General features: G+C 52.2%; 8 protein-coding genes across 8 annotated transcripts; 4 read left to right on the forward strand and 4 right to left on the reverse strand.

Moving 5' to 3' along the window:
• Positions 1–988: 988 nt before the first annotated feature.
• Positions 989–3,372, reverse strand: N7498_003368 (acetolactate synthase catalytic subunit; the record flags this gene model as incomplete). Its single annotated transcript, XM_058450430.1, has 6 exons — positions 989–1,059; positions 1,121–1,371; positions 1,433–2,867; positions 2,931–2,998; positions 3,055–3,153; positions 3,206–3,372. The coding sequence occupies 6 exons, from the start codon at positions 3,370–3,372 to the stop codon at positions 989–991; spliced, it is 2,091 nt and encodes a 696-aa protein (XP_058309892.1).
• Positions 3,373–4,407: 1,035 nt separating this feature from the next.
• On the forward strand, positions 4,408–6,103 carry N7498_003369 (uncharacterized protein; the record flags this gene model as incomplete). Its single annotated transcript, XM_058450431.1, has 3 exons — positions 4,408–5,060; positions 5,130–6,011; positions 6,067–6,103. The coding sequence occupies 3 exons, from the start codon at positions 4,408–4,410 to the stop codon at positions 6,101–6,103; spliced, it is 1,572 nt and encodes a 523-aa protein (XP_058309893.1).
• Positions 6,104–6,550: 447 nt separating this feature from the next.
• On the reverse strand, positions 6,551–7,801 carry N7498_003370 (uncharacterized protein; the record flags this gene model as incomplete). The annotated part of the gene is made up of 1 exon (XM_058450432.1): positions 6,551–7,801. One exon carries the CDS (start codon positions 7,799–7,801, stop codon positions 6,551–6,553), a length of 1,251 nt encoding a protein of 416 aa, XP_058309894.1.
• A 330-nt stretch (positions 7,802–8,131) lies between these two features.
• Positions 8,132–10,543, forward strand: N7498_003371 (Mcm10/DnaG-type zinc finger protein; the record flags this gene model as incomplete). The annotated part of the gene is made up of 1 exon (XM_058450433.1): positions 8,132–10,543. One exon carries the CDS (start codon positions 8,132–8,134, stop codon positions 10,541–10,543), a length of 2,412 nt encoding a protein of 803 aa, XP_058309895.1.
• Positions 10,544–12,086: 1,543 nt separating this feature from the next.
• Positions 12,087–16,917, reverse strand: N7498_003372 (glycoside hydrolase family 55 protein; the record flags this gene model as incomplete). The annotated part of the gene is made up of 11 exons (XM_058450434.1): positions 12,087–13,480; positions 13,539–13,810; positions 13,873–14,320; positions 14,378–14,647; positions 14,706–14,827; positions 14,898–14,953; positions 15,020–16,100; positions 16,157–16,191; positions 16,257–16,627; positions 16,681–16,741; positions 16,795–16,917. Coding segments are annotated over 11 exons (4,233 nt in total), but the record flags the coding sequence as incomplete, so codon positions are not given.
• A 673-nt stretch (positions 16,918–17,590) lies between these two features.
• N7498_003373 (uncharacterized protein) lies at positions 17,591–18,754 on the forward strand (the record flags this gene model as incomplete). The annotated part of the gene is made up of 2 exons (XM_058450435.1): positions 17,591–18,124; positions 18,203–18,754. The coding sequence occupies 2 exons, from the start codon at positions 17,591–17,593 to the stop codon at positions 18,752–18,754; spliced, it is 1,086 nt and encodes a 361-aa protein (XP_058309897.1).
• Positions 18,755–18,902: 148 nt separating this feature from the next.
• Positions 18,903–20,123, reverse strand: N7498_003374 (uncharacterized protein; the record flags this gene model as incomplete). Its single annotated transcript, XM_058450436.1, has 1 exon — positions 18,903–20,123. The coding sequence occupies one exon, from the start codon at positions 20,121–20,123 to the stop codon at positions 18,903–18,905; it is 1,221 nt and encodes a 406-aa protein (XP_058309898.1).
• A 492-nt stretch (positions 20,124–20,615) lies between these two features.
• On the forward strand, positions 20,616–25,327 carry N7498_003375 (NACHT and WD40 domain protein; the record flags this gene model as incomplete). Its single annotated transcript, XM_058450437.1, has 4 exons — positions 20,616–21,034; positions 21,085–22,675; positions 22,725–24,603; positions 25,008–25,327. 4 exons carry the CDS (start codon positions 20,616–20,618, stop codon positions 25,325–25,327), a joined length of 4,209 nt encoding a protein of 1,402 aa, XP_058309899.1.
• Between the last annotated feature and the right edge of the window lie 27 nt (positions 25,328–25,354).

Here is a 25,354-nt window from a genome sequence, read left to right on the forward strand (position 1 = left end):
AACTAGCAAGGATCCCGCAAGTGGCCCGGGCCTTGTCATGAGAAAACATTCCATCATCAGTCATCTCTTTTCTTGGCGTAAGCATATCTGCATCCGCCATTCTTAACCGTCACAACAACAACGCAATTGCCGTTTATTTCCCGACAATCATTCAAGCTATGGAAGCCAATGGAGTCAAACGATTACTCGCTCTATCGACACCTTCATATTAGGTAGATGGACAAGATGTCGCGACCTGGACGCTATCACTTTACGGGACATTCCCAAAGCTCTTTGCTCGAAAGCACCGCAGATCTGGACTGGACTGTCTTTCGCATTCTACATTTAACCGATGGTACTATGAGCTTTCTGTTTGGGCGGATTATGCACGGCCGGGCCATAGAGGTGGTCTGAATCTATCTCGTCGAAGTCAGGCGCTTTGTGTGCCGGGTGAGATTCAAGGCCCGGGAGTGAGTTGAAGGCTCACCGCTCCAGAGGAATGAATTATTGAAGGTGCCATGATGATGTCCATTTATCTAAGGGTATTTGCTGTAATAAATGTACGATTGAACTAAAGAAGACCAAATGGTGATAAAGCACGTTGAATGTTTCAATAACTACCTGCTCCAAGGAAATTGCAACTGAAACAACTCCTCAATCTCAACACATGACTCGAACACATGAACATTATATACACACAAGGTGGAGGCGGAATGGATAGAAAGAAAACCCGAAATGTGATCAAATAACCACGATGCATGCGAATTGGGATTCCTGACCAAGCCGACCCAGCAAAGGGGGGATCAGGATGGAACCCAAACCGGTAATTGGGTGCCGAACTTTTGCAACTTGGTCATAAGATCCGCGGGGAAGGCGATGTTTCTGATGAGAATTTTCATGGTCAACTGATCCTTCCCAATCGCTTTTGGTGAACCCGCCAAGAAAACGCCATGGATATCAACGGTAAAAAGAAATGACGGTTATAATAGACTGTTACCCCTGAAGGCGTTCAGTCGCGGTGCTTGACGGCAAAGTCGACATTCCGCTTCCGCATCAGATCCTTGCGTTCCTTCTCCTTGGCTATAAATGAGTTAGTCATTGAGTTCCATGTTTTGTTTGAGATGTAGATGAATGCGCTTACCTTCATCGTAGACCAGGAACTCATGGAGACCACGGCCGGAGGGCACCATGGGAAGGACAGGGACCTTCCGGTCAGTGATGACTTCCAGAAGAGCAGGGCCCTCCTGCTCAATGAGCCACTTCAGCTTGGCCTCGACATCGGAGGTGCGAGAAACACGCTCGGCGGCAACGCGCATGGAACGCGCAAGAGGGACGAAGTCGGGGTTCTGCTGGTGGGTGTGGGAGTAGCGGTCCTCGTAGAACAAGTTTTGCCTGTGTGGATAAAAGAGTTAGCCGCATTCAAGGTTAAAAGGTGGGGGATGGAGATGCATACCATTGTGTGACCATGCCCTGTTCCTCGTTGTTAATCAGAAGAACCTTGACAGCGATGCCGAACTGGGCAGCGGTGGAAAGCTCAGTGAGGGTCATGTTGAAGGACGCGTCGCCGTCAATGTCGATAACCAGGCAGTCAGGACGAGCCACCTTGGCACCGATGGCGGAAGGCAGACCGAAACCCATGGTACCAAGACCACCGGAGGTGATCATGGTACGGGGGTAGCGCCAGCGGAAGTGTTGAGCAGCCCACATCTGGTGCTGACCGACACCGGTGGTGATGATGGTCTTGTCCTTCATGTGCGCAGTGAGATCACTGAGCTTCTCAATGACGCTCTGGGGCTTGATAGGACCGTCATCGACCTGGCGCTCATAGAGGGACAGAGGGAAACGGGACTTCCAGTCATTGATCTGTTCGAACCACTCCTTACGCTCCGGCACGGCCTTGACGTGGGGCAAGAGAAGACGAAGGTTGTCGGCGCAGTCACCCTCCACGGCCTCGGTGGCCTGAACGACCTTGTTGATGTTCTTGGGCATGATCTCGAAGTGCACAATACCACCACGGCCTTCGGCAGCTGCGGCCTTGGCCTGAGGAGCAAACTTAGGGATGCTCAGGGTGACACGGTCATCGAAACGGGCACCAACGGCGATGATCAGATCGGCCTCCTGCATGGCCATGTTGGCGTAGGCAGAACCGTGCATACCGAGCATGTGGAGAGCTTTAGGGTCCAGCTCGTCAAAGCCACCGAGACCCTGGAGGGTTGTAGTGACGGGAATCTTAACCTTGTCGGCAAATTCCTTGAGAATCTGAGGACCATCAGGGCGGGCGAGGAGACCCTGACCAACGTAGAGCACGGGTTTCTCGGCCATGTTTACTAGGCGGGCAACGCGGCTAATGGATTGCTCGAGCGCCTTCTGGCCCATATCACGAGCGGCCATAGTAGCAGCAGTCGGGAGGGAGGGAATAGTGCTATGCATGGGGATCGGGTTGCGGAGGATGCCAGCGGTGACATCCTTGGGTAGGTCGACGAGGACGGGACCGGGGCGGCCGCTGGTAGCGATTTCGAAGGCCTCTTGGATGCGGCGAGGCAGCTCACCAACGGACTTGACCATCACGTTCCACTTAGTGCAGGCACGGGAGATACCGATCACGTCGGCCTCCTGGAAGGAGTCGGTACCGATAGCGCTGGTAGGGACCTGACCGCAGAAGACAACCATGGGGGTGCCATCGGAGAGAGCATCCTGCATGGGGGTGACGACGTTGGTAGCACCGGGGCCGGAAGTGACAAGAACCACACCGGGGAGTCCAGAGGCACGGGCATAGCCCTCTGCCATGTGACCAGCACCTTGTTCATGCTTGGGGAGAATGAAATCAAAATGCTTCGAGTTGTAGATGGCATCGAAGACGGGAAGAATGGCACCACCGGGGTAACCAACTATAAATCCAATATATGAGCCGACGGCGGGACTTTGAATAGCCGGGGGAATTTGACACTTACAGACGTGCTTCACACCGAGACGGAGCATCATCTCATGGAAGATTTCACCACCGCTCATGCCAACCATTCTTTTTGTTTTTGTCAGCGTCCATCCTTTGCCAAGACCACACAAGATTCGACCTACGAGTCATCGAGCTCGGGGAGCTGGCGGTTCTGCAGAGGAGAGATCTCATTGCGATGGGGTTCCTGGTTGAAAGCCGGGCTGGGCACGGGTCTCGTGTTCCTGATGGCACAAAGTCAGAATGGCATTGGCAATGGCAGCACGAGGGACTCACGACTTAGCAGTAGCAGTGCTCTGAGCACGCTTTTGAGGAAAAGAGCGGTGGGGCGAGGCAGCCGAAGCCACGAAGGATGTCGAGAAAGGCCGACGAGCAGAGGCGAGCTGCCTCTGGATGTGGAGAGCGCGCAGAGCGCTTTTAGACGGTCTGAGAGGCATCATCATGACCGACGGCAGCCCAGAAAAGAAAACGAGGATGGAGGTCTAGAAAGGAAAAAGCTGCCTCTGGACTGTGATTCTTCTGGAGAGAGGAAAAACGCCTTAAACCCAAACCAAACCGACCGATCGCTCTGAGTCAAGAATTCGGCCCTTTCTATTGGCCCCAGCCTCCTCCACACCTCCGACCTCGGCGAACGTCAGTCACCTGACTCTTTACCGGTTTCGTATCATGTGATCCCTTGCATGAAGTATAAAAGTTATGCCGAGGAGATGAAGACGGCGATTGTACTCTCTCAAATGTCGTCTCTATACTCCCTATATCCATAGCAGTTTTAAGTACGTGAAGCTGCACTACATGGTGGATCCTCGGTCTCTACCAATTTCAATGGCCCTCTATTGCCGATCGTCGCTGTGGGTGATGTTTTCTTTTCCCGAGTGGTTGATGATGAGGGATCCCGAACTTTTTACACGGAAAGCCGGGGTGGGCCCATGACACTCGGGCCGGTCATTGTTCGTAGATATCGTCTAACCTCAGGATTATGCCCCAATTCCTATGCCCCTTATGTATTCAATTTACTTTCGGGGTTCTCGGTTCTTCTAACTACCAAGGGATATCGACGTTCCCGGCCGCTGGCTTTACTCTACCGTCAACTCTGGGCATGGAGGTCGGTACAATAACGTATACTTTAAATCCTTTCACTCAGGCCAGGAACACATGCTACCTTGCTACGTCAATTGCAAAGCGTCGACCAATAAATCCAGGAACCGTGGGGGTCCATGCCACGCCCCCCGCAAAGACTACGCTGCAAAGGGACACCGGGAATGAAACCGAGTGCGGTACGGAGAAGAACCCCCACCACATTCCATTAATTTGCCCGGGGTTGAATCTGGGAGAAACTGGGGCCGGTCATCGTTCTTTTCCACTTGTCCTTTTTATTTTTGTTAATTACTCAATTGCATCTTAATTTCCTCCCCCTTCTCTACATCTCCCTTCCTTTTTCCTTCCTTTCCCCCCCAAAAACTACAGACCATTACCCCGCCATGCCATCCCTGGAGCTTGTCCCACAAACAGAATCCATCGCGGAGGTCTACGCCACCGACGATGCCTCAGTGAACTCGGTTGCCCCGGAACACCAGCAGCGGTGGTCTGCCCTCATCCAGCAGTTCAACAAGCAGTATAATCACCGTCCCGACTTCGTGGCGCGCAGCCCCGGCCGTGTCAACATTATCGGCGAGCACATCGACTACTCCCTCTACGATGTCCTGCCCACCGCCGTCAGCGTCGACGTTATCATGGCCGTCAAGGTCGTCCCCGCCGGCGCCTCCGGCTCCACCGTCAAGATTGCCAACGTCGCGCCGGAGAAATTCCCCACCCGCGAGTTCAGCGTGCCCCACGACTCGGACATCGAGATCGATCCCAAGAAGCACGAATGGATTAACTACTTCAAGGCCGGCCTGCTCGGTGCTCTGAAGTTCCTGCGCAAGGAAAAGACAGATGGCTCGCTGGTTCCTGCCAGCATGGAGATCCTCGTGGACGGCTCCATTCCCCCGGGGGGTGGTATCTCCAGCAGTGCCGCCTTCGTATGCGCCAGTGCTCTGGCTGTCATGAAGGCCAACAACCACAACGTGTCCAAGCAGGATCTGTTGGATCTGGCCGTTGTCTCTGAGCGCGCTGTCGGCGTGTACTCTGGCGGGTAAGTTAGAGCCGAGTTGCTTGGAACCAGTGTGATTGATTTTCTAACCCCGAATGTCCTCGGCAATAGTATGGACCAGGCCGCCTCCATCTTCTCGAAGCGCGGCTTCCTGCTGTACACCCAGTTCTTCCCACAATTCCACGCCCAGCATGTCCCGATTCCCAAGGCCACCGACGAGATTACGTTCCTCATGGCTCAGAGCTTCGTCACCTCCAACAAGGCCGAGACCGCACCCAAGCACTACAACCTGCGCGTAGCTGAGTGCACGCTCGCTGCCTCAATCCTGGCCAAGAGCTTCGACGTGACCCTCCCCAAGGACAACAGCTCGCTGGGCTACAGTCTGCGCAACTTCCAGCACCAGCTGATGACCAAGGAAGAGCGGCTGCACGACCCTCTGGAGTACCAGATCGACTCCGTCATTCAGGCCGTCCAGGACATTCTGACCAAGGCGGAAGGCTACACACGCGAGGAGATGGCGCAGATGCTGGGCATCACCATCCCCGAGCTGGAGTCCAAGTTCCTATCTGCGTTCCCGGTGCAGGCGGAGCGGTTCCTGCTGCGCCAGCGTGCGTTGCACTGCTTTAAGGAGGCCCGTCGCGTGCTGGACTTCAAGGCGTGTCTTGCCAACGCTTCTCAACTGGATGAGAAGCGCATCCATTATCTCGGCCAGCTGCTCAATGAGTCGCAAGACTCGTGCCGCACGCAGTACGAGTGCAGTGCACCCGAGGTTGATGATATTTGTGCCATTGCTCGCCGTGCCGGTACCTGGGGTAGCCGGTTGACTGGTGCTGGATGGGGTGGCTGCACTGTTCACATGCTGCCTCAGGGTAAGGTTGAGGCTGTGACGACCGCCCTGCGGAATGAGTACTACCTCAAGAAGTTCCCTGATATCAGTGCTGAGAAGCTGGAACAGGCTATGGTAATTAGCAAGCCTTCCAATGGCTCGTTTGTGTATGTCTTCTACGCTCCCCCGATCGGACAGGAATGTGTGGCTAACGATTTATAGTGTTGCGGGAGCTGCTATTGACCAGATTCCTCTTTAAAAACTTTGACATCATTTCCCGGGGTTCATTAGCGTTGAATCCTGAATTATAAGTGTTCTAAAAGAATCCAAATTTCAAGAATCCCCGATTCCATTATTCCAGACCTAACTGGCATAGCCCGGGCGGGAACTGGGAGTCTTCATTTGCCCCGAGGCATCCTGGGCCTAGGGCATCACTCTTCAGCTTGAGGCTCAACCGGGTTTACATCCATGCAGTAAATCGTATCGATGCGCCAGGAGTCGGCCAGATCCGACTCGGAGCGCCTCGAAAACATTATCCCATGAATCTGTCTTGGTAGCTGCCGTGGTCCATGGAGGCTGCTCGCGTCATAGTTTGGAGACACTGTTGCCCAGCGCTTTCCGATGCCGCTGGGCCCCGTTGCTTCATGACCACCAACTATGAGAGTCATGTCGAAAGAATCCAGTAAACAATTCGCCAGCGAACCATTCAAGTCTTCTTTGTCGCAGCAGACTTCCCGAAGAAGTCGCTCATCTTTTTCATGCCAGTCGTGTTGACCTTTTTCAGACTGCGTACTCCCTGGGATTCCGCTGCCTTCTTGGTTTTCTCTTCCTCGTCCTTCTTGCGTTTCTTCTCGGCGCGAGCCTCCACCTCTTCATCATCTAGGCCACGCTTGCGACTGAAATCAGACATATTTCGGGAAGCAAATGCCTCAGCACGGAGTTCCACAAGTTGTTTGAGACGGTCCTGCAAAGGCTTAAGATCCAATGGACTTTCCGGCGAGGCGAGTATTTCATCAATTCGAGAACACAAGACCTGTGGTAGGTAGGATTCTTTCATGAAAGACAAGGCCGTCGCAATTCGCTGCAAACGAGTAACATGATCTGAAGAGTTCGAATCTTCGCCAGGAGCTGGCGTGGACTCCCCTGCCGGCGTTGACACGGAGGGAGTGGCAGTGGTGGCCACCGTAGCCGGGCTATCCTGCCTTTCTTCCGACTTGGAGCTTGCTTCGTCCTCTTTCGAAGTTTGACCGGTCAAGGTGTCCTCTCGCTTGACCGACATCAGTGGAGCAGCCAGTGCCTGGCGGATGAACCGCTCCTCCAAACTTGCTGGCAAGCCCTGCGCAGCCATTCGCTCTGCCTTGGCGATCAATTCCTTGAGAAGTTTCATTTCGCTGAAGCGGAGCATCTTTTCGTCACCCGCTTCGACAGTCTCACAGATAGCTTCTGCGCGAGCAAGTAAGGTGCTTCGAAACGTTTCATCGTAGAGGACATGGCGGAAATGGGGATGGAGGTCATCATTGGAGTCGATAATGTCGTCCAATGGCTGGAACAGAGACTGGCCAGATTTTGTAGTCGTCGAAAAGAGGTGTGTCAAGAAGAACAGGGCGTCAATTGGTGTCGCGACCAACAATTCCGCCTTCTTAGCGACTGACGCCGTTGTCAAAGGAACGTCCTTCTCAACGGTAGTTGGTTGTTTTGCAGGGGTGAATAGAATACTCCGAGCGGCCGTAGGAGGGGATGCGACGATTATGAACTCATAGATACCGCGTTCAGGGCAAAAGAAATAGCGAGAGAGCTCGCCGGACTGCGGGTTGGGAAGGGAGAGCAAACGCGCGTTGGTGCTGGTGGACGACGGGAGGATGAAAGTCTTGCTGGGTTTTTCTGCGCGCACCAGTGTCCTCTTCTCTTCAAGCCGAGGTTCCTCCTTGGGAGGAGCAGTTGCTCGAGTGCGAGGCATCGTGGTGTGTTGAAGGGGAAATTGAAGTGGAAGGCGCGGGTCCTGGGAAGGCGCGTCCCGGCGCGAGACGCGCCGCTCGACTGCGAATCATGTGTGTGATCTCTCACATCTCCTTGCGTTGCTCACTCTGAGCATTTTTGGCTTTTTGTCCTCGTGTTCTGAAGTTGATCTCTTCTCTTCATCAGTCATTTCCTCTCAGCTTCTACGTTTGATCCGGTTTTGCGTGTTGCCGACGGTGCGGCTGAAGAAGCGGGGGAATGAAGCGCCGTGGGTGACTCCAGAACCTGAATTCCCCAGTCTCAACACAGAAAAAGTGAGTTTTTCTCCGAAATGAGATGGCAATTATTGCTTACCATTCTTTTTCAAGTGGTCGACAGCGCATGGCCGCCAAAATCACCCCGCGATGCCCTTCTGAGCTCGCCGGGAGGCCGACAAAAGTACCAGGACATACAGCGCCGGCGAGAACTCCTTTCCTCACCTTTGAAACGCTCGAATACAACACCAAACTTCCGGTCCAAAGCCAATCAGGTCCTAGACGAGGGCGAAGATGAGGATGAAGGCGAGGACGAAGAGACGCTGGAATTGCAGCTGGCGGAGATCCAGGCTCGCCTGAAATTGAAACAGCTGCAGAAGAAACGCGCCAGATCTGGCACTACAAGCTCGAATGCAGAGGAAGGAGAGGATGAGCACGTCCGCCCGACCTCAGGCATTGCTTCTTTGTCACGGCCACAAAATCATGCCTTGGTCCCTAGAAGCCCGCAAAACGTCCAACGAAGGACACAACCCGACGAGGTTCAAGTTCCGGTATCTCCAACAAAACGAGAAGCGCCCCCGGATCCTTGGTCTCCCCAAAGATATCGGATGGGAATTGACAAGGGTTGGAAAGCGAATGATGTATCACTCAAGCGACCCCCGAGCGCAAGGAAGGACGCTCGGCCGGCCAGTCAGCTGGGAACCCGAAGTGGTGCTATATCACGTTCTAGTGATGTGTTCTCATTGAGACCACAGACCTCTCCCGGAGGCGGAGGGTTGCATAGGATCAAAAGTTTCAGTGAGCGAATGGCCGAGGGCCGAGCCGCTGAAAAGTCGCGCCTGGAAAGAGCAGAGAGAGTCCAGGCGAACAGAAGCTCCGCTTTCAAATTGGACAAGGCTGAGGTAGCTGCTTTCAAGACCGCAGCTGCCAACAAAGTGCCCTCACCACCTCCATCTTCTATCCGGGAGCCAGAAGCGCCAAGTTACAGTCGAGAAGATATCATGCGGGCATTGAGCAAACCCCGACCTGGCGGGTTGACACGCAGCGAAACGGCTCCAAATGTCAGACGGTTGGAAAGTAATCGGGATGGCACTGGCACGCCCTCCGAAGAAGCAGGGGACTCATCCAAGTTCGAATCCTACTCTAGGCAGCATCTGTCGAGCCGCGTCCTGCCCCATTCCTTCTTGAGCCGCACCCTAGCAGAGAAGAACGTCCTCTGCATTCCCGATCTTCTCAAGACAGTCAAGGCACCTGATTTTGAGCTGCCGGATGAAATGGACGGAGACTTTGTGGTGTTTGGGATCGTTGCATCTAAATCCGACCCAAAGCAGAAACAAAACTATGGGAATACCTCTGCAAAGACAATCGATCCTTACGATGACGGCCTAAAAAACACCGACCGATACATGGTCATCACTTTGACTGATCTCAAATGGACCATTGACCTCTTCCTCTTTGATACAGCTTTCCCCCGTTACTACAAGGTCTCAACGGGAACACTCATCGCGATCTTGAACCCTACAATCATGCCCCCTCCAAAACATAAGCTAGATACCAACCGGTTTAGTTTGGCGCTTTCATCATCAGATGACAAGGTCCTCGAGATCGGACACTCTCGAGACATCGGCTACTGCAAGGCCACGAAGAAAGATGGCAAGACCTGCCAGGCATGGGTGGATGGTCGAAAGACCGAATTCTGTGATTACCATGTGGATATCCAGATACGGCGTACCCAAGGCCAGCGCATGGGCGTCAATGGCGATACAGGCATGTTCGGCCCTGGTGGCAAGTCTGGATCACGGACCGGTTTCTTCGGCGAGGGAGGCAAGCGACGCAGCGTTCAGCGTGATCCCAATACCCCCAAGCAGGGCTTGAAACCGGAAGGTGCCCAGTACGATTGGGGCTCCCAGTCCACGTACTACGTAGCGCCGGCTCGCAAGAGCCACGGCAATCGTTCTTCCTATCATCCCAATGCCTCAGGTGATTCAGCTGCGAATTTGCTCGATGCTGTTAGTGATGACCCTTTCATTGCCGCTGGTATGATGGGTCGTGGCATGGAGAATAAGGAAGAACGATTGCGCAGGCGTCTCGCAACTCAGGAACGTGAGCGCGAGATCACACAGAAGCTCATTTCTGGCCGCAGTGGTGTCGGTGCAGATTATCTTCGCACCCGTACTGCCAATGAAAGCCCTGGCAATGGCAACAAAGACAAACTACCGGGCACACCCAGTACCCCGAAGACTCTTCCCCAGAGCAGCAGCATGAACCTGGCTAGCTTCGGCAAAGCAAAGAACGTCCGCCTGGGCCCCATGAAGCGTGCCAATGCCAACCCGCATGGTAGCGGGGTGAAGAAAACACGCTTCATCACTGCGAATGGGATACGAGAAGCGGGTCGAGAAAGCCTAGGTGGCCCCGCTGAACCTGGCACTAGCAGAAGACAGATTTTGTCGGATGACGATGACGATGACGATGAATTAGATATCATCTAATGTGTTCGTTGGAAGGCACTTATTTTTGAGCGATGCTGTAGGCCGGGCTTACCATAACGCTGTTACGAATCAAAAGAAGGGTGTTCTTGCATAAGAAATACGTCCGTCGAGATACTCAAGTAGACTCGAAGGTTGCAAATAGAACAATCTCATAAAGAGCGAAAGCTGTCACATATAGAGCCCTAGCTCAGCTGAAGACAGGAGACTACCGAAAGGTAACGTAACCTTGGGAAGGTGCTGGATGAGCGAGAGAATCCCCATCGCCACGAAATCTAGGCAGAGTCTGTTCTGTGAATTTCCATATAGAATATAAGGACTTATGAAAATGACGCCGAAAATGATAGCTTCTGGCGCTAGAAACGGCCGCTTTTCCACCCTAGACCACCACTATTCTGCACCCGCCAAGCTCCCTTAGTCATCCTTCTGAGCTGATGTGAGCGGTAGGCCTGAGGAAGTTATTCTCCTTATTTCCTCTACGCCGAAAATGGCACCCCTTTATAGCAACTAGACCCACCTTCGCCTAGCCCGGTCGGGCTTTTAAAAGCTAGTAGTCTTAAGAAGCTGATATAGACTTTTCAAGAATTACCGGATATATATAGAGATAAGACAGAGCCTAGATCATAACGATACAATCTCTTATCCCGACGTGCCTAAACTATAAGAACACGACTCGTAATACGCGCCGACTCCTAGTTATCTTAGTAGCCCCTACGCAACGCGATCTAAATACAGTCCTTCCATGTCTATTATACTCGAGAGTCAGTTATAACCTAATGCTCTTAGGCTGCTCTGGTTATCTAAATAGAAGGAAGGAAGAGTATACAACCTAGATCCGCCGATCTATATCCACTATCGCATAGAGTGGCGAGTGACGGTTAGTAATTAGGAGGTAGCAAAGGACACAGAGGAAGACCTCGTTTTAGCTCTAAGTGTCTTCTGGTAGCTATTCCTTGAGAAAAAATTTGAAAGATTCTACAACGAAAAAATTACCCGCCACCGCCGGGTGATAGCTAATGACACTACTATTATTATTCCAGTTCATAATTATACCTAGCCAAATCTAACTAAACGATTTAACGATACTCGAAGAGAGGGACGCATAGCTTAATGCGAAGCAGGATCTAGGCCACGGGAAGGTAAGCGACTAGATCCAAAATTTTGAGCTCTCTATATTGCTCGAAAAACTAGGCCTAAGGGGAGTTAGCAAAATATAGAGCTAGATAACTCCAACAGTACCTGATGACAAGATAGGGCTGACCACCAAGTTCAACTAGTGGATTACAAGAGGGGAATGCAAAATCCACATGTTTTATAAACTAAACCACTAGATCGTACGGTACTCTGCTAAGGTACCTGCTTGCTGAATAGGCAGTATATTAAGGCCCCCAAATCAAAATATACAGCGCACACAAGACGTCAAAATTGCGCCTAAACAATCAAAGTTTTTTTTATACTGGGGATCCTTCTCACAAACAATCGAGTCCACTCCAGGACAAGTCATCGTGCCGACTGTCTCCCCACCGTGGGTACCTTTATACACACAGCCTTTAATGCCATGGCTAGTGAAAGGACCGATTGTTCTATCCGGGTAAGTAAAGTCGTAGCCTGGGGCTGAGTCCGACGAGACCTCGATGTCGGCGTGCGCGTCGCAGACGTCCGTAATGCTGTTTGTGTACTCGTCTATAACCCACCATTGGAAGACGCCTTGGCCATTCATATCCTGCTGGGAGACCATGAAAGCTGCGATTCGTGTTGGGGATGGCTTGGTGGTTGAAGTTGTTGCTGTCGTTGTCGTTGTGCGAATAGTGGTGGAGGTGGCGCTTGAGGAGGATCCGGTAGCCAGCAAACCTGGCACAGCGACTTCGTAAGAGGTTCCAGTGGTAGACGGGTAGATAACGGCGGACGTTCCGCCAAGGATCGTCGTCACAGCTGCTGTCACAGACGGGATAGAGTAAGACCCTCCCCCTCTCCCCAGGGTGATTTCTCCGCCGGAGACCGGGTAGACTGAGCCGCCGATCCATACGATCTCGGGTTTTGTTACAATGACCGCAGAGCCGACAGCAGGGAAAAAGGCGTCGTCGCCTTCGTCGTCGGTCTCGGGATCCAAGCTTACTGTCAAGCAAGCGACGCCTGTTGTCGTTGTCGTGCCTGTCACGTAGCAGCCGCTTACGACGCTTGAACTTGTAGTGGTGCAACTCTCCACGGAACAGGAGACCCAATAGTCGGTAACGGTCTTGGTGTGGCATTCGCATCCGATATACGTGTTGCAGGTTGTCGCAGAGGTGCATTCAATCGAGGTTGTTGTCGTGCATGATGACGTGCTTGATGAGGAGGACGAGTCACTAGTGCGGTATGTTCCGCAGGAACTGGTGCAGCTTGGTGAGGCCGGGCCGGAGGTGTACGTTGTTGTGGGATTGCCTTTATCTGGGGGACAGTCGATTGAGAATATGTCGAAGAGCTTGAAGCACGGCGGTTCTGGGATATCGGGTAGTTCGGGGAGCTGTGGAATCGGGAGGGGCGTTGGGCCAGGCAGGGGCACTGGAGACCAGTAGAAGCCCCCGATATTGACCCATACTGGCAAGAGTGTTGTTGTTGACGAGTCGGAGGAGCCTGTTGAGGTAGAAGCCCGCGTGCTGAGCGAGGTGGTGATGGTGGTAGTTGTTGGTATGGTCGCCCACTCGGTGAACTGAGCCTCCGAGAATGTCTGGGTCACTCCGTTGGATGTATATACCGTCGTAGGAAGCGTGTAGTAGACGAGCGAAGCATTGAACCAGACGCCCCCGGGGCCTACCGTAGGGTCGAAAGTGATGCTTGATGTGGTTCCTCCTCCGCTAACAACCGCGGGTCCGGGGGTAACACTCGAGTTTATATTGAAGACGGAACCATACACACCGGACGGAATGGTTACCGGAAAGAATCCAATCTCGGATGGAGTCACTATCAATTCATGATTTAACTGACCTACTCAGCAAGCTTTGATATTGGGTAAACTTACCAGGCGATGGTGTAACTTCAGAGATGACAGTTCCCCCGAGATTGATCGATGTAGGAATTGGATTAAAGCTGACAGGAGTGGGCGTGGGAACTGGCGATGGCGGAAGCACCATGATACATGGAGGAGAGCATTGAACGATGGGGCTTGGTTCAACCCAAATCAAGCCACCGATGTATACAATGGTGGCATCTCCATCGACTCCGGACGAGACACCTAGATCACCACCGCTCTCGGCAAGAACAAGCCAAGCGCTGATTTCGGTAGAATAACCACTGAAGGAAGAAAAAAAGAGGGCGTGTAAGAAAGCGCTCTAGTATGGGATATGGGAACTTACTTTTGGTTATCATCACTCTGCAAGGTGGGTGGAATGCCTCCCATGGGACTGACGACCTGCGCAGCGCCAATCGTAAAAATGTTATACAGCCAGAACCCTTGCGTAAAGCTGGTCTCCACCAATCGTTCCTGACATGACTCATCATCTAAACAGGTTTGTTCAAAAGCGTCGAAGAAGCTATAAAATCCAGCTGTGTATACCAAGATGTCGGATGAATCGAGTACGCGGAAAGCCCAGGCGTCTTCACAGTTGGAGCCTGATACACAGCCCGAGAAATCTGGGTCGGAGTCCCAAAAGCCTACATCAAAGGGCTGCGATGCATCTGGGTCTGGTTGGAAATAGGGGGTCTCTGTTTGGACATGGGTAATGAAGATATCCTTCGCGGCGGAAAGGGTGAGCTGGTAGAGCACGCTGTGCTCCACAGAGGTGCCGTAAAACCATGTTGGTCCTGGCATAAACGGTCAGATCAAACCAAAAAAAAAAGACACATGTATCAATATCATACCTTGTGATTCAACCAGAACACCACGACCAGTGAAGATGTTGAGCTGCGACGCAGTTGTCGTATTTGCGCTTCCTACAGGCTCGTCCAAATCATGGTCGGCTGTCCAGACCCAAAGGTTTTCGAAATAGCCCGAGGACTGCTTGGTAAGGTGGAGGAGCATGCTTGCGGCAATGCAATCAGTATTGATGTCTGAACCTTTCGGACAATTCCCCATCTGGAGGTCGGACCCCTCCGCTCCTCCGACGCGGAAATGAGAGTCCCACATAGCAGCTAGAGATAGAGGGTAAGATTTACAACATTTTAAGCGAACTGGTTGTGCTTTACTAACCGCTGCCTTGTGTGCTCTCATGAACATTCCATTCCATAAGGATGCACCCCGCGGTAGCACCCTTGACCGTGAACAGCATATCGGAGATCTGAATCACTCCAGAGTCTCCAACGTCGCCGACTCTGTATGAACGTAAGGATTCGTAATTCTATGTGCATGGATAAAAGAGATTTGAGTGTAGAGATGACATACTGAACCATAACCTGCGGATTCGAAGCATCCTCAAAATATGACCCTGTCCCCCTAATCTAAAGATCCGGCCATGAGTAGGAATCTTTTCATTTGAAGAGAGAAAACAATGGCAAAATACTTACCTGAGACCACCCCTCGCCAACAATGATCGAGCCAACTGGAACTTTGACTGTTGACTGAACCTGATAGATACCGGCAGGAAAGAAGACGGGACTGCCAACCGAGCTGGAAAGGAGACCATTGATTGCACCACTCTGATCTCCCGTCCCGTCATTCGAGATGCCATTTGCAGTGGCTACGACAAAGTCGCTGCTGGAATAAGTCTCGTACTGAGGTCTGGACTGCGAAAAGTAGTGACCAGAGCTGTCTTTAAGACTAGTCGGCTTGTTCGGGGTGGGGCTCAGAAACCCAGTGTGGTCCTGGCCGTCACCACTCAAGGAATCATAGAAACGTCCCATGTTCCAAGACGTGAAGTAAAGTGCATCGGCAGATCCAGCGACGATTGTCTCACCCCCAGAAATGAGCACTACGTCGGCAGAGTTCTCGATCAGCAGATTGTCTAGAATAATGTTGGGGTGTGGACCGCCGTTGCGCAGAGTAATCGGATACGGCACACCGTTGAAATGCGAATCTATGACGCTGATTGAGCCAGTGCCCTGGGAACCGATACCGCCGATGCTAGTACAATCTATTGCGACCCAGCAAGAATGGACATAGATGTTTTGCCAGGTGAAACCCCAGTCCCAGATCATGGAAATAGCCGTCAAACAAGACGTGAACTGCAGATTCCGGGCGGTATATTGCTGGTTTCCCGCGCGGAATCCGAAGAAAGTCAGGTCGCTCAGGAAGCCGCCTGATCCGTTCTCCATGAAAATGCCCACCATGGTCGTTGTCTTTGACGCAGTGGAGACACTCATCTGGAAGTCTAGGTTTTGCAGGGAGGTAGCCTGCGCCACTTGCCAGTGCAGACCGGTGGCATTGTACTCCTGGTCCCCGTCATAATTGGTAAAAGGCATAGAGATCATGTCGAAGATGAAGTTGCGGATTTGACGGTAGAACTGATTCTGGTTGATGTACCACTCTGCTCCATTTCCGCCGGGGATATAGGGATCGGTGTCGATGAGAGCAATGCCAGTGAAATTGGCACTGCCTTTAATGGTTGGTCTGTCCGTGGCATCCCCTACAAACTGCGTGTAATAATACCTGTACAGTTTCTGTGAGCGGTGATAGTGGGGAGTTTCAGAAGATGGAGTACGTACTGGACGATTGGAGTGCTGATGAGGTAGGTTCCTGGCTGGTCCCCGTTTCCAGATCAGCGATATGATTGAAATCATCAGAAAGAAAAACAAGAGAACATACTGGAAAGAACACAAGGGCACCATAGACCGAAGTCGAACCGCAAAACTGACCACACCGCTCGCTGGAATTGGACATGCTGGAGTATGAAACTGCACGGTTGATCGCTTCCGTGTCGTCCGTCACTCCATCTCCCACCGCGCCAAAATCCTGAACATTGCGATAGAACTGATATCCATCTCCGGCGAGTGGCATCTGCCACGAGTCAGTTGAGACTTGAAACGCGCTTTTTGTGTCGTGTCTTACTTGGCCATGGGTTATACCATCCATCCAGAATCCGCTTGTTGCGCGCTTGGAAGTGCTTTCGGTTGAATTCTCCGCCTTGACTACGCCATCCATTTGCTTGTTGGTCAAAACCGGCCCGTTCATGGTCCCTGGAGATAATCAATTACTATACGGTACAAATCCCAGAGGAACTGCATCATACCGGCATCAGGAGCCACTCCGTGGGTGTTCCCCTGATTGTCAACCATGTACACCGGAGGGGGCTACAGTTCATGATAAGCTAACTTTCAAAGTGGCGAATGAAGTTTTATCCAACCTGTGGAGGGCCAATTGGTAGCCCAGGGGAGCTGTAGCCAGAAGGCAGTGGCGGTAGATTCAAATGATCTGCGACTGCCGTGGCAGCAGCAGCAGCAGCAACCAGAACCCTCACAAACCGCATTGTGCTAGATCAATGCCGAACGAAGGAGAGAATTGATTGGAGCAGGGAGAGAGAATAATGGTAGGATCAGTAAGCATGAAAAGCGAGAGAATTATCCGAAGCCATGAGTGCTCAAGGACTTATTTCCGTTCCCCCACGCTAGCAGCTATAGTACTCCGTACACAATGCACATCCAGCTGATAAACACGTGAAAGGAGTTGCCTACCTATTTTGGAGACACCGGTGGTCTGCAGGCGCCTGCAGGCGCCTGCAGGAGCCAGGAACAATGGTTACATTGAGTAGTCCATGTGATCACAAAGGGTGACTCTTAGATTAAGGGAGATTAAACCCCTCCGGAAGTCTGGTATCTTTAGATTGCTTACCATGTTACGCTTGTGAGGGTGGCTGTTCTCGGCCTATCAGGGTCTTGAGCTTATATGATGCCAAGCACTACGGAGTACAAGTTTGCGGGTGTGCCTGATTAATTTCGCTTACGGTCTTAGCTCTGCTCAGCCTCTGCCAGGCGTTCCGTAATCTCTGTAGGATGTTACATGGTATTGCGATGTGTAGTGGTGGCTGCGGCATGTCTTGTCACCCTGATTATCTTCTAGGAGAATGATTTTGGCTTGATGATCTCTGCACGACTCCTGGGTGAAGAACGGACTTGGTTTATTCCTATATCCGGATCATCACCATGGCAAGCGTGATGCGTAACAGCACTCTCAAGAGACTGCTATTCTCACTTGCCGTCACCTTGCTCGTTGCCTCGCTTGCTTTAAGTACCAAATTACCCCTCCGAGTCATCGACCACGGTCACGGCCATGACCATCTCCATCACCATAAGCGCAGTACCGAACATAAACACGACGTGTTGAATCACAATCTGCAAGAAAGACGTACAACCACCTATGCCGCAGCCGTCCGAAAGGGAAGAGGCCTGATGTGCCTTATGGAATCCACGATCGCCAAAGCAGCCACTCTCAACTTAGCTGGAAACATCCAGTCAACATGGCTGGCGTCGGACGATCTCATATCCCAGGGATGGAGACCAATGAATATGGGGACCTTCACGTATAAAGACTTGACCATCGACTTGCCTGTTTATGGGAGCAAGTTGGACGCTTTCTTCTCCTCGATGGGGATTTCCTTTAACAGTTATAGTGCTCAGTATGCGATGAGCATAGCTCCTGGGCGTTACTCCAAGGATGGCAATCTTGCATATTGCATTGTAAGTCATTAGTGCATCCTCACGGTCCTTGCCTTGGAAGAAACATTATTGACTGATACCATCGATAATGATGATCAGGCATCCCAGGGGATATTCGGCAATATGATAGACACATCCTCCGGCACCATCGTCGCCGACCTGAACAGGAGCCCCTTGAGCATGAATTACCAGGCGGTTACGCTAAGCAATTTCTGCCCTATACGACAGTGGTCTGATGCCGTATATACCCAATGGTTAGCTGCTGAGGCGGAGGAATCCACGTCGCTGAATCGCATCGTCCGGGCTGGTATAACCAACACCGCGACACAGGAGTTCGTCATCCAGGCACTCCAAAACAAGGGCACTGTGACCGAGATCCCGACGTGGGATGCGAACAACCAGCTCACCCTGACGCGCGCAGACGATGGGGACTTCTTTGCTGCTATCCTGGGTAGCCCCAATGGAGCGGGATGTGCGTACCTGTTGGCGCAGCACAAGGCGCAACTGGGTATTAAGCAGTTGACATCAGTTAGTGTATGGATGAGCGGGAATACACCGTTCGCGCTTACGGCACCGATTGGTACCCTGGGGCAGAATCTAAATCTCCTCTTTATGGTGGAAACTGTGGCGGAGCCGATCGATGTGGTCTGATTGAGCGCGGCTGAAAGACGCTGCCAGAGTGATTGAGTTCGGTGGTGGAGAGGCAAAGCAAGGCCAGGACATGGACATGCTAATTTTCGCTGAGAACACACGAGGGTGCTAGAACTAGGTAGAGTAGAGATGTTCAATGGGAATGGTGCTAATCCTTGGGTTCTCGCTCCTCCCACTCTTTTTGTAATCTCTTCTCTACTTCCACCACCTCGCGCGGATCTAAGATACTTCGCCACGCGAATTGCCACAGCGCTAGGTTGATAGAGGTCTCCGGGCCTTTGCGATTCAGAGGGGCCAACCCGATCGCTTGGACTCTCTCCTGGCACCAAAGGGCGACCCCTAACCGTCGATAGGAGTCGAACTTGACAGTGCGCAAGGGCGACAACCGCATCTCTGACAGCAGTTGCCATTGTTGCAGGCCAAGTGTAGCAAAATCAATCGTGTACGTTTGTGTCACTGGCTCCAGAAAAGGTCTTCGCGGCGTTGGCCACCTTCGTTCGACTGGGTGGCGGAGAAATGGCAGTCGCTGAGGGCCTCTATTACCGCCGCAGCCGCTGCCACTGGGGTCATGAAAGACGACGATATTTGCTGCTCGTGCATGGTCGAGATACTCGGTAACGGTGTAGATTTCCTCCGCCTCGTAACGCAGGCTCCAGTTGACGAAAAGGTCTCGCTCTTTCATAATTTGCAATCGCGCCACGTCTTCAGCGGGCCAGCCGAGCCGAGACTGGCCAGCGGCGGCGCGCAGATCATAGAATAATTGAATTCTCCAGAGGGCGCGGGAAACGCGTTGCTCCTCCTCCCACACTGGTGGGCCATGATCGCTGACGGGGGCCTTGAAGCTTTCGAATCTTTGAGTCCACGGCGGAGTCTTTTTGAGGTTCATTGAATACCGAGTTTCAGGATCGACTATGTTCTCCGGTCGGAGAACATTGAATCTTTCCAGGTAGTGATCAAGACACGCTACAGTCAAGTGTACTATTTGTGCGTATATAGAGAGAACCCGGCGGATTGTCGGGATAGGAGTGTTGTCAGGCAAGTCGTTCGGAAGGGGTGGGCTTGTCGGACGTGGGTCGTCTAGTCGTCGTGGGCATACATCTCTGACCGTTTCATGAATGAAGCCGGCGATGAAAACATCTAGGCTCCGATATGGAAAGGTGAAAGAGTCAAGTATGGCCACGAGGGAGATTGATTCCCGGATTTGATCACACATGGTGTCTTTAGAGAAGACGGCGCGGGTGAGCTGAAGGCCATCGTGGTCGAACAGGCGGGAGATGGCTGGCGATGCGCGTAGTAGGTTGTACAGGGATGTGCAATCATCAAGACGAGAGACAATGTCGTGTAGAAGCTCGAAGGGCAGTGTCTCCATCTTGATGAATTTAATGATGAGGGGTACGTCCCGAGACTGGTGCCTACTCTCAACAATGCCCAGTTGCTGCAAATTGCCAGAACGAGGGGTATAGCAATATAGTGTTCTTGTCACCGCTGATTGGCCCTTGTATTACGTACTCCGACATCGATGACAGGTCACGTGGAAATGGCACGTGGGCTAAGGAGCTAGTCCCGTTTGGGATCAGTTAGTGGATCTAGTATTGTGTTGTGGTTGCTCTGGCGGCTTGCTCTCTCTTCTCGTAATTCCCTCAATTTATAGTCTTTCCGAATGGCACACGAATTATCCCGTAGTGGCCGGTGACACTGCCTCAATAAAATTACATTCTGAATCGCAGCTTCATTCTAGGCGCCTACCCCTCCTTCGCCCCGATTTAGCCTCTCCGGGGAAAAACCCTGGCCTTTGCGACTTCCACCACTATTGCAACCCAGCCCAGCCGGGAAAAGCGAAGACTACTTGACACGCTTTATGATGGATGGAATATCGGCTGCAGCTAGCGTTATCGCGGTCATCCAACTGACAGGGAGTATCGTGAAAATTTGTGGGGGTTATATTAAGGAGGTGAAGGATGCTCCAAAGGACGTTGTTTCCTTGCAAAAGGAGGTTGAAGATCTGAGAGAAATTCTTGAGAAGCTCTCAGGCCTCATCCATGGCACCCACGGCACGAAGCTGTCAACCTCCCGGGCGTTGGTCGATGGGACCATTAATTGCCTTGCGCTCCTCCAAGACTTAGAAGGGAAGATCGATCCCGGGAGAGGGAAAAAAGCGATGAGCAAAGTCGGGCTTCGGGCCTTGAAGTGGCCCCTAAAACGTACCGAAGTGGAGAGAATAATGAAGGATATCGACAGATACAAAACAACATTCAGTCTATCCCTGCAGATTGATCAGGCGTACGTACTCGCATCTTTTGATTATAGAACTTTGGCTTACAGCTGCTTAGGACAACTTTTAATGATATAACTCAGACTGCCGACCGTATCGAGCGAAATCTGCATTTAGACCAGTTGCCAATCGCGCTTGGGGCTGAGCTTGACTCGTATATGGATCAACATGAAGATGAATGCCTCCCAGGGACTAGAACCGAGCTCCGTCGCCAAATTGCTGCATGGGCTGTGTCACCACAAGGGAAATGCATATTTTGGTTGAATGGTATGGCGGGAACGGGGAAATCGACCATCTCCCGAACCGTGGCAAAATCGTTAAAACAGGCGAAGGTACTAGGAGCGAGCTTCTTCTTCAAGAGGGGAGAAGGTGACCGTGGAAATGCTGCGAAGCTTTTTCCGACTATCGCAAGACAACTTGTGGTTAGCCTCCCTCAACTCATCCCAGGTATTCAAAAAGCCATCAATGATGACCCCAGCCTTGGAACAAGGTCGCTAAAGGAGCAGTTTGACAAATTGCTTCTCCAACCACTGCTCAGCTTGGAACACTCCACTGAGCAGATCCCAACCACGGTGATAGTGCTCGATGCCTTGGACGAATGTGAAGGGGATAATGACATACGTGTCATACTCCAAGTACTACCTCGGCTCCGGGAGCTGAGCGCCGTGCATCTCCGCATTTTTTTGACAAGTCGACCTGATTTGCCAATCCGACTAGGATTTTCGGGAATCGGGCATCAGGTCTATCAGGATCTGGTTCTCCATGACATCCCGGAGGCAATTACAGAACACGATATATCTTTGTTCCTGAACTGGCAGCTTTTACAGATCAGAAACGAACGCTCACTCCCCGTCGACTGGCCTGGAGACACAGATACCCAAGCTCTTGTGACATTATCTGTTCCGCTATTTATCTTCGCTGCGACCGTATGCCGCGTTTTTGAAGATCCCCAGTGGGACCCCGTGGATAGTCTCACCGAGATTCTCACCCATCGACGTGAGGGATCTCAACTGAACGGGACATATCTTCCTGTGCTGAATCGGATTATCAACAACCAGGATGGGAAACGAAGAATGCAGCTGATTCAAGAATTTCGGGAGGTAGTGGGTTCAATCGTGATGCTTGAGAGCCCACTCTCGATAACCTCACTTTCGAGGCTTATTGGTGTCTCTGAGAGAATGATCGAGTTGAGACTAAATTCATTGCACTCGGTGATTCGTATACCCGAAGACAAGACAAAGCCGATACGGCCTTTTCATCTATCATTTCGAGACTTTCTCCTTGATCCAGAAACACGCAAGAAGACTGACCTCTGGGTAGACGAGAAGGAGATACATCAAAGATTGGCCATACAGTGCCTTTCCGTGTGCAACAATTTGAAACAAAATATTTGTGGACTACCAAGTGATGGGATTCGGCGTGTGGAAATTGATCCCAGCACTATAAATCACTGTCTTACCCCAGAACTGCAATACTCTTGTCGTTACTGGGCATATCATCTGGTGCGAAGCTCTGATTTGGATACTGTGATTCATCTTGCTCTCTTATTCCTCCAGCGGCATTTCCTGCACTGGGTAGAAGCAATGAGCCTACTAGGTCTTATGTCAGAGGTTGCTAGGATTATTAGTCTTTTGCACAAGTGTGTTCATGTGAGTTATTTAAGGACTCCGATGTGGCGATTTACACTAACATAAATAGAGTGATACCAATTCTGCAATGTCTGAATTTCTACACGATGGAATGCGCTTTGTTCTAAAGAACCACCAGATAACTGATCATGCGCCCCTCCAACTTTATTGCTCAGGGCTTCTATTTGCACCCAGAACGGCAATGATCCGAAGGCAATTCGAAGCAGAGCTCCCAGGTTGGATATACTTCCCAGAGGGTAAAGAAAGCTGGAGCGCAGAGTTGCAGAGTCTCGAGGGTCATTGGAACTCGGTTGAGTCAGTGGCTTTCTCGCCCGACGGCCGGCTACTAGCGTCCGGCTCCAACGATAAGACTATCCGGCTCTGGGACACAGCGACAGGCGCCCTACAGCAGACTCTTGAGGGCCATACGAGAGCAGTTCATTCGGTGGCCTTCTCGCCCGACTGCCGGCTGCTGGCGTCTGGCTCCGGCGATGCGACCGTGCGGCTCTGGGACATAGCAACGGGCGGCCTGCAGCAGACCCTCGAGGGCCATTCGGACTGGGTTTCGTCAGTAGTCTTCTCTCCCGACAGCTCGTCAGTAGTCTTCTCTCCCGACAGCTCGTCAGTAGTCTTCTCTCCCGACAGCTCGTCAGTAGTCTTCTCTCCCGACAGCTCGTCAGTAGTCTTCTCTCCCGACAGCTCGTCAGTAGTCTTCTCTCCCGACAGCTCGTCAGTAGTCTTCTCTCCCGACAGCTCGTCAGTAGTCTTCTCTCCCGACAGCCGGCTACTAGCTTCTAGCTCTGATGGCACTATCCGGCTCTGGGACACAGCAACAGGCGGCTTACAACAGACCCTCAAGGGCCATACGGAGTCGGTTTCGTCGGTGGCCTTCTCGCCCGACGGTCGGCTACTAGCGTCTGGCTCTGATGACACTGTCCGGCTCTGGGACACAGCGACAGGCGGCTTACAGCAGACCCTCAAGGGCCATACGGAGTCGGTTTCATCGGTGGCCTTCTCGCCCGACGGCCGGCTACTAGTGTCTGGCTCCCGAGATATGACCGTCCGGCTCTGGGACACAGCGATGAGCAGCCTACAGCAGACCTTCGAGGGCCAAACGGACTCGGTTGAGTCAGTGGCTTTCTCGCCCGACGGCCATACGGACTCTGTTTCGTCGGTGGCTTTCTCGCCCGACGGCCGGCTACTAGCGTCCGGCTCCCACGATGACACTGTCCAGCTCTGGGACACAGCGACGGGCGGCCTACAACTGACTCTTAAGGGCCATTCGGACTGGGTTTGGTCAGTAGTCTTCTCGCCTGATGGCCGGCTGCTAGCGTCCGGCTCCCACGATGCCACTATCCGGCTATGGGATACGGCGATAGGCGCCCTACAACAGACTCTTGAGGGCCATACGAGAGCAGTTCATTCGGTGGCCTTCTCGCCCGACGGCCAGCTACTAGCGTCTAGCTCCTATAATAACACTATCCGGCTCTGGAACACGGAAACGGGCGGCCTACAGCAGAGCCTCAAGGGCCATACGAGCTCGGTTTTGTCGGTGGCCTTCTCTCCCAACGGCCGACTACTAGCGTCCGGCTCCCTTGATGATACCACTGTCCGGCTCTGGGACACAGCGACAGGCGACCTACAACAAACCCTCAAGGGCCATACGGAGTCGGTTTTGTCGGTGGCCTTCTCGCCCGACAGCCGGCTGCTGGCGTCTAGCTCCAGCGATGCGACCGTGCGGCTCTGGGACATAGCGACGGGCGGCCTGCAGCAGACCCTCGAGGGCCATTCGGACTGGGTTTGGTCGGTGGCCTTCTCGCCCGACGGCAGGCTACTAGCATCCGGCTCCGACGATGAGACAGTGCGGCTCTGGGACACGGCGACGGGAGCAATGCAAGAGACGTTGAACCCTAAGGGAACTGTCCAGAAACTCAAATTTTCTCGAGATGGTTCATATTTAATCACTAACTTAGGCACCCTCTATATTCAGTCTGGACACGAAAATCATGCTTCTAACTCAATCAATAAAAACCCAACGATCTTCATTGAGCGAGGGCAATGGATAAACCTGAACGGCAAAAATGCACTATGGCTTCCTCTTGACTGTCGGCCCAGCTGTTCCGCGACTAATGGGGAGTTACTTGCCTTGGGACTCCCATCAGGGCGGGTTTTTTTTCTACGATTTGGTGTATAGCACGTATGAAGCATTTTCATGTTCATTCCTTCCTCTATGTTCTAATTCCTATGTAAAAGAAGCGCCTGGGAGAAAAACAGAATTTGTATAGTTACAGATCCCATACTGTCTACTGCGTTGTGGTTTGTCACATTTCTGGATGACTGAGTCGGCGACTAGATCCAAAAGATTCTACACATCGCAATGGTAAGTTACAGCGAGAAAAAGAGTACACATCATACGACACTAAGCACTACTCGGTTATCAGCAAGATCAGGCCTCAGGATGAGATGATGCGTGTTCTGAAGGAGGCTGCCGGGGAGGATACTGCTCTGTTAATGAGCCAACCAAATGCGGAGGGTACAACTCCGCAGGACTTACTGGAGGAGACCAGAAATCGGTGGCAGGGATGGGATCAACCCATACCAGGCCTCGGAAGAGGCAGAGGCAGAGGGCGGCCAGTAGAAGCATACTTACAGTTCAAGAAGAATATCTCATAAGGGTGGCCATCACTTGGCATCGATTAC

The sequence above is a fragment of the Penicillium cinerascens genome, assembly GCF_028974065.1.
Source record: "Penicillium cinerascens strain IBT 15544 chromosome Unknown contig_24_segment0_segment0, whole genome shotgun sequence".
In the NCBI taxonomy this organism is placed as follows: Eukaryota; Fungi; Ascomycota; class Eurotiomycetes; order Eurotiales; family Aspergillaceae; genus Penicillium; species Penicillium cinerascens.